Consider the following 15,833-nt stretch of genomic DNA (forward strand, 5'->3'; position numbering starts at 1 on the left):
GTACGGAGCGGAGCCACGTGTGTATGGAGCTGAGCCATGTGTGTACGAGGTATACGGAGCGGAGCCACGTGTGTATGAGGTGTACGGAGCGGAGCAGTGTGTGTACAAGGTGTATGGAATGGAGCCCTGTGTGTACAAAGTGTATGGAGCTGAGCCGTGTGTTTACGAGGTGTATGGAGCAAAGCCGCAAGTGTACAAGGTTTACGGAGTGGAGCCATGTGTGTACAGAGCGTGGCCGCATGTGTATGAGGTTTACTGAGTGGAGCCGTGTGTGTGCGAGGTGTTCGAAACGGAGCTGTGTGTACGAGGCATACAAAGCAAAACCGTGTGTGTATGAGGTATGCGGAGCAATGCGTGTACAAGGTGTATGGTGGGGAGCATTCATACCTCCCAACCGTCCCGGATTCAGCGGGACAGTCCCGATTTTGAGAGAGTCTGTCCCGGCCGAGAGCTTACTTTTCCTGCGGACACAGGAGTACACGGCGGAACCCCGAGGTGCACTTTAAAATTCGCTCGTGACGTTCCACCAGGAGTGACGTGCTAGAAAATGATCGGAAATGAGGTAGATTCGGGAGGAGATTATGACGGAACCATGGAGGCACTTCAGGGAATGCTTCGGATCCATCGCCGTGTCCTCCTCTGACAGCGGGATTGCCTTGGAATCGGGGATGCCGGCCATGTGAGAGGATCATGATATGTCCTCCACCGGGAGGCTCAGGTGGGCATTACAATGGGAGCTAGGCTGCTATAGTATCTTCATAGAATCTTTCTTTCTCTGTTTGTTTCTTTCTCTCTCTCTGTTCTTTCTTTCTTTGTCTCGCTCTCTAATCTTTCTTTTTTTTCTCTCTCTGTTCTTTCTCTCTGTTTCTTTCGCTCTGTTCTCTCTTTCTTTCTTTCCCCTCTTTCTTTCTCTGTTCTTTCTTTCTCTCTCTTTCCCATCTTTCTTTCTTTCTTTCTCTCTTTCTTTCTCTCTCTGTTCTTTATTTCTTTCCCCTCTTTCTTTCTCTCCCTCTCTGTTCTTTCCCCTCTGTTCTTTCTTTCTTTCTCTCGCTCTCTAATCTTTCTTTTTTTTCTCTCTCTCCTTTCCTCTCTTTCTCTCTGTTTCTTTCGCTCTGTTCTCTTTTTCTTTCTTTCCCCTCTTTCTTTCTCTCTGTTCTTTCTTTCTCTCTCTCTGTTCTTTCTTTCTTTCTCTTCTTTCTTTCCCATCTTTCTTTCTTTCTCTCTCTGTTCTTTTTTTCTGTCCACTCTTTCTTTCTCTCTTTGTTCTTTCTTTCCCCTCTTTTTCTCTCTCTGTTCTTTCTTTCGCTCTGTTCTTTCTTTCGCTCTGTTCTTTCTTTTGCTTTCTTTCTCTAATCTTTCTTTCTCTAATCTTTCTTTCCCCTGTCTTTCTCTCTGCTCTCTTTCTTTCCCCTCTTTCTCTCTCTCTGTTTTTTCTTTCTCTGTATTTTTCTTTCCCCTCTTTCTCTCCCTATCTGTTCTTTCCCCTCTGTTCGTTCTTTCTTTCTCTCGCTCTCTAATCTTTTTTTTTCCTCTCTCTCTCTCCTTTCCTCTCCTTCTCTCTGTTTCTTTCACTCTGTTCTCTTTCTTTCCCCTCTTTCTTTCTCTCTGTTCTTTCTTTCTCTCTCTCTGTTCTTTCTTTCCCCTCTTTCTTTCTCTGTTCTTTCTTTCTCTCTCTCTGTTCTTTCCCCTCTTTCTTTCTTTCTCTCTCTGTTCTTTCTTTATCTTTCTCTCTGTTCTTTCTTTCGCTCTGTTCTTTCTTTCGCTTTCTTTCTCTAATCTTTCTTTCTCTAATCTTTCTTTCTCTCTCTCTGTTCTTTCTTTCCCCTTCTCTTTCTTTCCCCTCTTTCTCTCTCTGTTCTTTCTTTCTCTGTATTTTTCTTTCCCCTCTTTCTTTCTTTCTCTCTGTTCTTTATTTCTTTTCCTTGTTTCTTTCTTTCTCTCTTTCTCTTTATCTCTCTGTTCTTTCTTTCTTTCTCTGTTCTTTCTTTCCCCTTTCTTTTTCTTTCTTTCTGTCCTTTCTTTCCACTCTTTCTTTCTCTCTCCCTCTCTGTTCTTTCTTTCTCTCTGTTCTCGCTTTCCCTGCTTTCTTTCTCGCTCTCTGTTCTCTGATCTAGTCCACATATAAATCCAGAGCTACCACTCTGCACATTAATCGCAGCGCTTGCAGGACCCTGGAGGTCCCCAGTGCTGTGAGACCACCGACCGCTCATAAACGTCGGTGCTGCACAGAGCCCAGCTAGCTCTGACGTTTATGTACAGTGGGCGGTCTCGAAGCGGTTAAACAAATTATGTAGTCATTTTGTGGTTGATTTAGCTGTGTAAAGGCTTTTATTCTGCAGGGTGACCTGATGTTTTATTGATACTGTGTTGGAATGTATACAATGTTTTGATTGCTTGTTGATACATTTTTTGAGGCGGCCAAAAAATTCCGCAATTCTGACGTTCCAGTTTTTTTTCCCCCTATTTGCAGCATTTACCAGGCGAGTTAATTAATTTTATATTTTGGTAGCTCTGACTTTTTAAAATCTTTTTATTTTATATGGGAAAAAGAGGGGTGATTTGAATTGGTGTGTTTTTTATGTCTTTTAAAACCTTTAAATTTTAGATTTGTTTGTCCCCTTAGGGGACTTAAACCCTGCAATCATTCGGTCTCTCGTATTATATAGAGCTATACCACAATATTGTAGTGTATAACACAAATCATGGTCTCCTATAACCATCAGCCAGAAGCCTTGAGCAGACCCCTGGTTGTTATGGCACCTCATGGGGGTTGATGAAGGGTTAGAACAGTGCATCCCCCAGGACATAAACTGTTAATGCTGTTGTCAGAGAATGACAGCAGCATTTCACAGTAAACAGCTGTGGGTGTAGTGGTTAAAGGCAAATGATGGCTGAATAACATGGCCTTCATCTGCTGTGAATACAATAGGCACAGTTCCTCATCCCTCTCCATTTATTCTCTCCAGAACAGTGGTAGTTAAGGGTTAAAAAATGTGTAAAGGAGCAGTAACCCTAGTAATCAAATCAGTTGAAAGAAATGAATGATATATTCCAAGTAGTTTAAATGGGTTGTGCACTGTTAGGACAACGTCTTCTTGATCTAAATGTTTGTCGCCAATAAAATAAAAAATCTTATACTCACCTCACGTGCCAGCGCCGTTCCAGTGGTGTCTGCACTGAGAGTTCCAGGGGCTCTTGTGCTGCTGTTATGATACGTGAGCCTGGAGTCCAATCATCGCTGGAGTCACAGTCTCCGACATCCGATAAATCGAACATCAAGAGGAAGTGAGAGAGCAGTTGCAGTCCTGACTTCTTCTTGATATTCAGTTTGTCTGACGGCGGAGACAGTGATGCCAGCACTATTTGGACACCTGGATCATGTGTTGGCATAACCGCACGAGAGCCCCGGGAACGCAAGTTCTCCAACTAGTGGACAAATTCTTTAAAGTGCGGCTCTCACCATGATGTTAAATGGAACCTGTATTGTCCCAAAACACTACCGTATTAACCTGCAGATATGGGGTTAATAGTGTTGTAACACCGCGCAGCCATCACACTGAAAGCCCAGCTTCTGGACAGAACTTGACTTTATTCCTCCCGACAGCCTCCGTACCTCAGTTGTAGAGGCGTGCCAGCTTGGCTTCAGGAACTGATCAGTACATAGTGAGCGGCGGCTGTAACTTTTCCCCTGCTAAGGTGACTGACAGACGTTTATGCTTTTCGTTATTCCTGCATATACCACAGAACTTCTCTGTGGGCATTTGCTTTTTCCCCCCTTGTCGCCGGCCAATCAAAACACAGCCACACCCACATAAAAGTTCTGTGGTTTACTCCCAGTTGGTTGATGGGAAAATTTGCACTATTACTATCATGGGGCATAACTTTGGAATGGAGGAGCACAGAAGAAAAAGAAAAACAGTTTCAGAATCAGTGGAACAGCTATAATTGTAGGAGGTACTCAATTTGAAAAAATCCAGTTACAGGTTGTCTTTAAAGACTAAACAGACCTAGTGATTATGTGAACTTGAACATTTCTAAAAGAAATAGGGAAGTAAATGTGAAATTTTCATTGGCCTAAAAGTTTTTGTTTTTATTTTCTTCACATATAAAATCAGAAAGAGTCCAGCGCCCTAACAGGATGTACTGGAGACAAGGTATCTACCTAAATTGGTCTCCTGAAGCATACTGTTTGGTGGAATCTACAAGCCTATACGATAGCCCAAATAGTTTTTTGAAAATTACTGTTCCATCTTGTAGAAAAGGTAAATTATATATTTTTGTTGTTGTTGTTATTTACACACTTTGCATGCATCAACAGGCAGACTTCATGGTTAACCAAAACATTTAACATTGAATCGTATGCATACAATTCAAAGGCTATCACTAATTAGAAGCACAAAGTTTACAGCAGGTTACTCTAATTACTGGCTTGGGGTCCGGTTTTACTTAGCGACGCACCAGCGATCCCAACAACGATACGACCTGGTAGGGATCGCTAAATGATCACTAGTAAGCTGCCAAACAGGCAGATCTCTTCAGCGACGCAGCAATGATCCAGCGATAAACCACAGCGATGCATGCTGGCCAGCGGTACGCCAACGACGAAAAAATGGCCCATGTCATTCCTGCACGATCAACGATATCCAGTGGGGGAGGCCGGTCGCTGTTGCGTGTCACATGTAGCGAGATCGCTGTTGCGTCCCAAAATCAGTGACGCGTTAGCGATCTCGCTATGTGAGACGGGACCTTTAGACATTACTCCAGGTCTAAGCCAGTAATTCGAGTAACGCGTCGTAACCTTTGATCGGAAGCCACCCTTGGAGAGTAAATGTAGGACATGTAAAGGTACTGTCACACTAAGCGATATCGCTAGCAATATCGCTATAACTTGTTACGTTATAGCGACATTGCTAGCGATATCGCTATGTCTGATACTTACCTACGACCCGCTCCCCCACTGGTTATCGCTGATCACACGAGAACGTCCAGGACTGTTTCTCGTCGTCGGCTTCCTGCGGCGCTTCCTGTGGAGAGACAAGCAACGAGCGTGGAGCCGGGCGGGAGGACGTAGGATCGCCTAGTGTGACAGGTAAGTAGCGACCCCCGTCCCCAGCGATGTCGCTGGTGAGATCTGCCTGTGTGGCAGCTCACTAGCGACCACTTAGCGATGTACCAGCGATCCTGACCGCGTCATATCGCTGGTCGGGATCGCTGGTACATCGCTAAGTGTGACAGTACCTTAAGATAAATGTTCACAGTTAAATGTTGAATTAGTAATAGTCTGTTCACATATGAACTGCAGCCAATATTCCTGTATTTTTGGCTGTAAAAATAGCAGAGGCTGCATTTGTATTCTTGCTGTAAAAAATACTGGAACCAGACGGACCCCCATTCAGTTAGGTTCGCCGGTAAACATTTGGATTCACTGAACATTAGGTACCGTGAGAGTATCATGGCTAGTGTTATAATTGGAAGCCATGTCACTTGTTTTTTTTCATCACTTTCAAACACTTTTTCAACAGATGAAAATTATTACTAATTATAATGTTTCACTTAGGTTGCATTCTGCTGGGACAGGTTGTGGATCATATTGATTCACTAATGGAGGAATGGTTTCCCGGTTTGTTGGAAACTGATATTTCTGGTGAAGGAGAAACATTGTTAAAAAAGTGGGTGCTGTACAGTTTTGATGACGGTCAAGAGCACAAAAAAATTCTATTATCTGATTTGCTGGTAAAAGCTGAAGAAGGTAAGCTTTACACATAAGTCTAATAAACGGTAGCTGTTTGCCCATTTTTGTAAGCAGTAAGTGTTTGATTGCCTAATATTTCACCTGGTAGACAATTTTTGATATTTCAAATAAATAGTTCATGCCAATATGTCTTGCAACCTGATAGTATTAACCCCTTAACTCCCGGAGCGGTTTTCAATTTTTCATTTTTCTCTCCCCTTCTTTCCAGAGCCATAACTTTTTTATTTTTCCGTCAATGTGGCCATGTGAGGGCTTATTTTTTGCGGGACGAATTGTACTTTTGAACGACACCATTGGTTTTACCATGTCGGGTACTACAAAACGTGAAAAAATTCCAAGTGCGGTGAAATTGCAAAAAAAGTGCAATCCCACACTTGTTTTTTGTTTTGGCTTTTTTGATAGGTTCACTAAATGATAAAACGGACCTGCCATTATGATTCTCCAGGTCTTTACGAGATCACAGACACCAAACAATTCTAGGTTCTGTTTTATCTAAGTGGTGGAAACAAATTCAAATGTTTGCTAAAAAAAAAAAAAAAAATTGCCATTTTTCTTGATCTCAGGTCGGGCCAGGGCCTATTTTTTGCGTGCTGAGGTGATGTTTGTAATGATACCATTTTTTTGCCAATACGTTCTTTTGAACGCCCGTTATTGCATTTTAATGCAATGTCGTGGTGACCAAAAAACGTTATTCTGGCATTTTGATTTTTTTTATTGACAGACTGGGCGATTCTGAACGTGGCGATACCAAATATGTGTAGGTTTTATTTTTTTTTTATTGTTTTATTTTGAATGGGGCGAAAGGGGGGTGATTTAAACTTTAATTTTTTTTAATTTTTAAACACTTTTTTTTTTTTTTTTAACTATTGGCATGCTTCAATAGCCTCCATAGGAGGCTAGAAGCATGCCATGCTTGATCGGCTCTGCTACATATAGGCGATGCTCAGATCGAGTATATGTAGCATATTTACTGCATTGCTATGAGCGCCGACCACCGGGTGGTGCTCATAACAATGTGCTGGCAACAACCATAGAGGTCTCTATGAGACCTCTGGTTGTCAAGGCAACGTGTCGCTGACCCCCGATCACGTGACGGGGTCGGCGATGCACTCATTTCCGGCCGGGTGCCGTAAGTACTAGTTAAATGCCCGCTGTCAGCATTTGACAGCGGGATTTAACTAGTTAATAGGCGCGGGCGGATCGCGAATCTTCTTGCGCCTATTACGGGCACTGACATGTCGTGGCTTTGAGGTGGGCTCACCCCCAACCACATGCCACAATCTCTCTGCAAACAAAATATGCATAGGGGGAATCTTTAGACCTGGCACTGAAATTTAAACCTTACATTAACGTTTTCTACATCCATTGTGATGGCATTCCACAACCGTCATGTTGTCCGCTACATAGAAAATTCCTTTTCTTGACCTTTCTAGGGTTGCTTGTTGTATCTGCTCCATTTTTCTTATAGATAGTATATTCATCAATCTAATTGTATCAGAATTCGTGTACAATTTTTTCCCCCTCGCCCCCAAAAAGCAAAAATTAGTCTTGCACCATATATATGAGTTGTGAACCCTTTGTCTGGAAAGGAGACGAAGGCTTGCTGTAAAAGGGCCTGGTCTAATATGCAATGTCATGAGCACAAAATTGCACCAAAATTTTGGCTCAAATTTCTGCCACAAAGTAAGCCAACTAATCGGTAATGTAAACTTTAGACTAGACAGTCTTATAATAAAGCATACAGAATTAGGCCAGGTTCACATTGCGTTAATGCAGTCCGTTCAACGCATAGCGTTGATGGACTGCATTAAAACTACTGTCATATTGTCGCGTTTACCGATCATGCTAGTGCAGCTTCCCTATCTGCGCTAGCGGTGATGGACCCCCGAACGCTGCAGACCGCATCCGAGGGTCTGTCACAGAATGACGGAACATCGCGAACGCATGCCGATAATGACATGCGTTGGCGATGCGCTCGTCTATTGAAGTCTATGGGTGCGATAACGTTTCCGTTACATAGCGTTAATGCCGCTATGTAACGGATGCATTAACCACTGCCCACAAACGCAATGTGAACCCAGCCTTAGACTTTAACTCAAAAATTAATTATCCCTGATAAAGGAGATGCGAGCTCCGAAATGCATCACAGCCAGTGAAATGTTGTGTTACCGGACAGTGACTGTTCAATGCTGCCGGGGAATTTCAGACAGAACCTTTTTGGGACTTAGACACTTAGATTTATACCATTATTTGTATAGAGAAAATAAATATTTGGAAGATGCTTTCAGGCCACATCTGTCCTGCATGTTATCCATACATAGGATTGATACCAGTGCATTGCTGCTAAATCCCCTGATAGAGCAGATTAATTCATATTAAGCAGCATAGCTCATTTCTGCTTATGGATGATATTACCTCTAAATTTCTATTTCTTTTCTCTTAGTGATTTAGTATTTTAGTTGTTTGCACACACAGTATTGATAAATTTGCCCTACTAATCTTTTGTGATTGTTCCAATGCTTTACTTTCCATAGTGTTATGTTAAGAATTTTGGAGGTCATGGTGCTATTTGCATGGATAATTACTAAAGTGCAGTTTCTTCAGATGTTTTGAAAGTATAGTAAGTTTCTCTTATCTACAGGTGACTTGTTAGTCAATCCAGAAGATCCAAGATTTACAATTCCAATCTCACAAATTGCTCCTGATATTGTTCTAGCTGATTTGCCAAGAAATATCATGCTAAATAACGAGGAGCTAGAATTTGATCAGTCTCCTGAGTACTTACTGGGTATGTATTTTAGTGCAGAATAATAATTATCTTCAACTTTCTGTCCTAGCTTGAAGAATCATAACACAAACTGTGTTCATTTTTATGTATGTGGTCATTTTATGTGCTAAGTATGATTGCTGAAAACTGTTATGTATGTATGTAGTAGGAAGAACAGCTCTGAGGCACAAACTGGTACAATAGAAATTCTGTTTAAAATAAGAACAGAGAAAGCCAATAACCCTATAAGTTTAATTACTTGGGCACAGATGCACCTTGGAGTGTAAACCTTCTAAGTCTGGCAGGAACATGCTAATTGTAGACATGACTCGTCATGGATTTTCGCCAAACCATTAAGTTTTTTTAGATACAACCTGACATCACCTAGCCCTACAGTACATGGGGGGAAAATCCATGTCTTCCAAGCTGTGAACAAAAATGTAAGTTTAACCTGCTTGCTATAATGCTTGTTTTTGTTTCATTTTTGATAGGATAGCACTGAATTAATGAGGGGGTTGAGGGCTCTCCTTTTTCTTGGTGTGTCCAACAACAATAGTAGAGTCAATTTGAGCTACAGATGTAAATGGGCACACCAACCAAAGCAGATCCTGGTAAAGAAAAATTTCCATTAACGATCTTCCTCCTGGTGAAACACTGTTGCCTTGAATTGTTTCTAAAAATAAGAAAAAACACCGCACTGTCATGTGGAACAAAAACAAAACTGAGAATATCTCCAGTGTAAGCATGTCCGTAGATAGTGCATGGGGATGACCTAGATCCAAAAAAGATAGAACTAGAACACCCCACTCTGTCATTCCAGTGTAATGCTCGTAGATGTATAACAGAGGGAGATGTTCTAAATTTTTATTTTTTTTTTTAGTGTCTAGTACTTTCCCTTTAATGCTCTAAAGTGGTGATTGTGTACATTGGACAAATTCTGTCCCAGCGGTATTTCTTATTTTTGGTTCAGTGAATGGTATTGTTGGCTGGTCCTATCGACGCATTGGCTCAGATAGGGACTTTTTTGGATTCATGTGGCTATACCTACTTGAGTTTTACTTATCTTTTTAATTGTTTCTACTAATTTTATTGACAAATTTCCTATAGTGGGACATGTCTCTATCATCCAGTGTTGCAAGATTAGCGCTCAAGAAACATGTATGCCTTTTGATATCTCAGTGCTACATTGTGTCTCTTCAATATTTCCCATAATACATATTCAATTAGAAAGCACTATTGAAATCAAGATTAAGTATAGCCAAAATCCTGTCCCAGAATCTAATTAATTTCGAACCTCACCATAATGCATTAGGTTGGTATCATGCCTAAGGCATTTTGGATGCTTCCAATTTTGTCTCCTTTCCATCTTGAGCATTTTTAGGTGTATGCTTACAATGAAAGCTTTGAAGCGAAAAATTTTGAGATTGCAGAAATCTAAGGATTTGTGTTCATAGCTAAATTGCGTTAATATCAGAATGGAATAATATTGAGCTTCTGAAATGTCACCAACACCCTCTTTTATACTCTTGCAGACACTTATGTAGTGATCATGCATAATACATCTCATCATTATATTATAATAATACAACACGCAATGTGATTTTCCCAGCCTTGGTATGCTTTAACTCTGTCCATCTCTCTTATTCTTGTATTTTTTTTTATTTTTTATTAAGTAGTAAAACTTTTAAAAACTTATCAATTTGATACTTCCATAATCAATACTGAATGGAAGAGTTACCAATTAAGGATTAAGTTGTGGCATTAAAAAATACAAATTGTTCTACAAAAAACAAGCACTTACACAACTATGGCAACAGAAAATTAAAACCGTTAGACCTCTTGGAAAGCAGTGCCAACAAATATAAGTGCAAAAATGATAATTGAACTGGTCTTGAAGAAGTTAAGAAATTAATTCTATTAGCATACACCACATTAAATGTATCTTTATCGGTTACTGAGTAGACGGTAATTTATCATTTGTGCATATCTGAACCAGTCATGATCACATAGGCCAACTCCATCTCATAACATTTCAAATTATTCTTAATTTTCGTGTATTAACAAAGCCGCTAAAAATGCATTGTATTCCCTCCAATGTAACTTCCCTTCTGATTCTGTAGTTGTTTCAAATGATTCTGCCAACTATCAACACCAGAATCCATCTACTGCTAGTTTAGACTCTAAAGTCACACGTGGACAAGGAGGCCACAGATTTACATATTCATATTACATAATATAAATGTGTCTTTCAGGTGACGGTGGCTTTGGATCAGTCTATAGGGCTGTGTATAGAGGTAAAGATGTAGCAGTGAAAATTTTCAACAAATATACTTCCCCAAGGCTTTTAAGGCAGGTAAGAAACCCAAATAAGGCAAATCTATCATTATAAACCTCTTGTCTATTCACCCTTTTAACAATGGCGTCAAAATAATATAGACTACAAGTGTTTTCTCAACTTTGCTATGTAAATTGGTTAAATGTGGCGACATATCCCTTTGAAAAACATAGCCAGAGAAGAGTTTAGTCCAGCACTTCCCAGGGTCTACTAGAGTTGATTGATGGGTCTCCCGTTATGGCCATGTTCGCATGTTTAATATTTGGTCAGTATTTTGCCTCAGTATTTGTAAGACAAAACCAGGAGTGGAACAGTCCGAGAAAAAGCGTAATAGAAACACGTCACCACTTCTGGATTTATCACCCTCTCCTGGTTTTATTCTTACGAATGCTGATGTACTTTGTGCTGGATCTGATATTGAAGGGAACTTGTTGCCAGAAAAGATGCTATTAACCTACAGTTATGGGATTAATTTTCAGGTTAATAGCGTTACTAACCAGCCTGGCACCTTCATGTAGCTGAATGTTACTGGGAGAAAATTATCTTTATTCCTCCTGACAACATTCAATTTCAGTCACAGAGACGGCACCGGTGCTGGTTGTCACTGCTCTGATTATACAGAGCGGCGACTGTAGCCACGGCCTTGACCCTAACTGATAGCCTGCGCCAATGCAGAGCCAGTGTCAGTCAGGATCGGGGACGCGGTTCAGGTGACTGAATCAGCGTCGTCGCCGCCCCGTGACTGAAACCGGCATTCTGACAGGGAAAATAGAGTTTATTTTCTCCCCACAGAGTTCGTCTGCGTGCAGGCAATGGCAAGTAATGTTAGTAACTTGCAAATCAACCACATGTCTGCAGGTTAATAACGTTTTTCTGATGTCAGGTTTACTTTAACAACACGGTAGGGTTACTAAAATCATTCACTCATATAATATCCTTGTCATTCCAGGAACTGGCAGTACTTAGTCATCTCCATCACCCAAGCCTAGTGTGTTTACTTGCAGCTGGGGTTCGACCTAGAATGCTAGTAATGGAACTTGCTCCGAAAGGTTCACTTGATCATTTGCTTCAGCAGGACAACAGTAGCCTGACTCGAACTCTTCAGCACAGAATAGCTCTTCATGTTGCTGACGGGCTCAGGTAAAAAGTGAAAAAATTATTAATTTCAAGGGGTGTTATCATGTTATTAAATTGTTTTAAACAGCCTAAAATAAGCAAGTTTGTAATTGACTTGCTTTTGATATTTACTTTCATTCTTCTGCAACGAAAGCCCATATCATAAAGCTTGTTGTCAAGAAAATAGACAACTGGAGGCTGGCCTAGTATATGCTGAAGTTACATTCCAGGAGAGGAGTTAACCCCTAACATTTCAATTAGCTCAATCCAGCCAACTGATTTCCATACAGACGTTATGAGCAAAAACAGCATGAAAAACTGATTGAGAGCGACGTTCACCACTGGTATGTGAAAATACAGCACTTTATTGTGGTTGTCACATGAGGAGAGGAGACATTAAGAGGTAAGTAAAGGGCAGCTGGTTAGCTTAAGCTATGCTTCGTTTGCCTCTTAAGAATTGTAGTTTACGCGAAGCAGGTGTCTCTTACCTCTCTATAGCTCCTCTCCTCATGGAACGACCATAATAAAGTGCTGTATTTTCATGTGCCATTAGTGAGTTTCTCTCTCATTCAATTTTTCATGCTGTTTTTGCTCACAATTTTGTACAGCTTTATCTCAAGCTGAACACTACTAAATGTGGTAATCTGCTAGTTATGTGTGCCTGAATGCATTAATGCAGGGTGTGCTAGCAGTGCCTCTGTATCTGCCTGTTACCTTTTATGTGTTGAACCATACAGCAGTTAGCTGCCTCTCTCCTTCCCCTTTCCCTCTCATCTCCTAACCAAGGTTCTCTTATCAGTCCTATATTATGACAATCTCCCGGTCCCAGCATGTGCAGTTTCCAGAGTAGTCCTTCTAATCAGGGCTCCCACTTTCCTGAATCGTGTGCTTGTTCAAATGCCCTGTTATTCCCGAATGTAAACATAGTATTAACATTGTAGAACAAGTACTGACAAACCTTTAATGTATCAGTTCGGAGCTGCTGACCAGAAGTGTTAATCAAGGATGAGTACCTCCCCCTTAAGCAACAAGAAAGTAATAAGACTACATAGCTCCGAGCTACCCAAGAGACAACTTGAGAATAACCCTTTTAAAGGGGTTATACATTCTGAGTCCCCATATTTCCTCCAAGTAAAATAACACTTATACTCCCCTCTGGTGCTGGTGCTGTTCTAGCGTTCCGGGCATTGCCACTCCTGGGGCTCGTGTGACATTGTCTGCGGCAAATCATTGCTGGCTTCGTTCTCCTCTTCTACATATGTAACTGACATCTGGAGAATTTGAGAGGGCAGCAGCTCCGACTTACTCCAGATGTGTTGATTTGTCCAAAGTAGTAGAGAGTGAAGCCAGAGCTGATAGGCCTCAGGGATCGCATGACATAATGTCATACAAGCCCCGGGAGAGCTAGTTAGTGCCCACACGGCATAGGCATCAGAGGTGATTATACATATTATTTTACTGGGGGGGTGGAGAAACACAGGGATTCAGTCAGAGTTTCCTGAGTAGTGGACAACCCCTTTTTAATGTTGGTTTTGTAAATAATGATTTCACTTAATTTGCAGGTCATGTGACAGCATGTAAATCATACTTTTAACGACATGCTGTATTGCTTATTACAATCTAAAATTCAATAGATTCAACTGTGTTTTGTTTTTTTTTGCAAATGTTTATATCATGTCTCATCTCAATACCTTTACCTCATTCTCTGAACAAGTATACAATGGGGAAAAAAGTAAAGAAGAGAAGAAGTTACAGGTCTGTTAGAGCCAGAAATCTTGCATGATTTTAAGTGACCAAATACTTATTTTCCACCATAATTTGCAAAATAAATCTTGCCAAATCAGACAAGGTGATTTTCTGGATTTGTTTTCTCATTTTGACTCTCATAGTTGTGGTCTACCTATGATGTCAATTACAGGCCTCTCTAATATTATTAAGTGGGAGAACTTGCACAATTGGTGGCTGACTAAATACTTTTTTCCCCACTGTCTATACATTCACTCTAATCAGACAGCAAACAGTTAACATTTTCTAACTTATCATGATTGTAACTCCCCTATTTCTAGTTCTGACATGAGGTTTATTAGTTGTATTAAATTGTAAATTGTTGTAACTGAAGATTTTTTCATACAACTCAGTCATTCTCAGATTCTCTGTATGTACGAATATTACTTTTTTACACAACTAACATATCCAGTGATTTATTGCTCCAGTTTGTTGGCTTATATAATGCATTTGAACTCCATTGTTTTCTCCAAAAGTTGTATTCTCTATGTTCTTATGTAATAGGTACCTTCATTCATCTATGATCATTTACCGAGATTTAAAACCTCACAATGTTCTGCTGTTTACATTACATCCAAGTTGTGAAGTTATTGCCAAAATTGCAGACTATGGCATTGCTCAATATTGTTGCAGAATGGGGATAAAAACTTCAGAAGGCACCCCAGGTAATGAAGATCCCACGTTAATATAGACCTTGCTAAAACATTAAGTAATATTCTCAGTGGTTGCTATGTGAATAAATATTGTACATGAAATACATGGAACAAAGTCCTATAATGCTCAGCTTTTTTGCACCTTGACTTGAAAGATTCCAAATTGCAGCAGCATGCTATTGGTAAATCTTGGCAAACCCAGTTAAATGACAAAATTCCAAGCCACATATTTAAAGGACTAACACCGGTGATGTATTGTTATTGCCCACCCCCTTCCTGTTAAATATAAAAATATATGATTGTGTGTAGAGAGAATGTATAGATATACTTACCAGTTGCCATCTTCTGACATTTATTATCAACTAGTTGAAGAGCCCGGCGTTGACCGGGCATAGTAACTAACTCTGGTTAGTTATAACAAATTATAATGATTATATTGTTCATACATAGTCGCTGTATGTCCTCTCCTCCTGTATATAGATGTCATCTCCTCCTGTATATAGTAAATACCTGTATGTCATCTTATCCTGTATATAGAGTGTATACGTGTGTCATCTCCTCCTGTATATAGTGTATACCTGTGTCATCTCCTCCTGTATATAGTATATACATGTATGTCATCTCCCCTGTATATAATATATAGTCCTCTCCCCTGTATATAGTATATACCTGTATGTCATCTCCTCCTGTATATAGTATATACCTGTATGTCATCTCCTGTATATAGTATATACCTGTATATCATCTCCTGTATATAGTATATACCTGTATGTCATCTCCTGTATATAGTGTATATCTGTATATCATCTCCTGTATATAGTATATACCTGTATGTCATCTCTTCCTGTATATAGTATATACCTGTATGTCATCTCCTGTATATAGTGTATATCTGTATATCATCTCCTGTATATAGTATATACTTGTATGTCATCTCTTCCTGTATATAGTATATACCTGTATGTCATCTCCTGTATATAGTGTATATCTGTATATCATCTCCTGTATATAGTATATACCTGTATGTCATCTCTTCCTGTATATACCTGTATGTCATCTCCAATATATAGTATATACCTGTATATCATCTCCTGTGTATAGTATATACCTGTATGTCATCTCCTCCTGTATATAGTATATACCTGTATGTCATCTCCTCCTGTATATAGTATACACCTGTATGTCATCTCCTCCTGTATATAGTATATACCTGTATGTCATCTCCTCCTGTATATAGTGTATACATGTATGTCATCTTCTCCTGTATATAGTGTATATCTGTGTCATCTCCTCCTGTATATAGTATATACATGTATGTCATCTCCCCTGTATATAGTATATAGTCCTCTCCCCTGTATATAGTATATACCTGTATATCTTCTCCCCTGTATATAGTATATACCTGTATGTCATCTCACCTGTACA

At 40.0% G+C, this 15,833-nt stretch overlaps 1 protein-coding gene across 3 annotated transcripts in view; it reads left to right on the forward strand.

Moving 5' to 3' along the window:
- LRRK2 (leucine rich repeat kinase 2) overlaps nt 1–15,833 on the forward strand; it is a 325,079-nt gene that overhangs the window by 193,932 nt on the left and 115,314 nt on the right. For all 3 annotated transcript variants that reach the window (XM_073573544.1, XM_073573542.1, XM_073573543.1), the window contains exons 37-42: nt 4,116–4,262; nt 5,558–5,749; nt 8,394–8,540; nt 10,772–10,872; nt 11,804–11,994; nt 14,260–14,420. In XM_073573544.1, the coding sequence (XP_073429645.1) occupies nt 4,116–4,262; nt 5,558–5,749; nt 8,394–8,540; nt 10,772–10,872; nt 11,804–11,994; nt 14,260–14,420 (939 nt within the window). The remainder of the gene's footprint in view (nt 1–4,115; nt 4,263–5,557; nt 5,750–8,393; nt 8,541–10,771; nt 10,873–11,803; nt 11,995–14,259; nt 14,421–15,833) is intronic.

The sequence above is a fragment of the Dendrobates tinctorius genome, unplaced genomic scaffold (assembly GCF_039654945.1).
Source record: "Dendrobates tinctorius isolate UK_male_01 unplaced genomic scaffold, ASM3965494v1 ptg000035l, whole genome shotgun sequence".
Taxonomy (NCBI): Eukaryota; Metazoa; Chordata; class Amphibia; order Anura; family Dendrobatidae; genus Dendrobates; species Dendrobates tinctorius.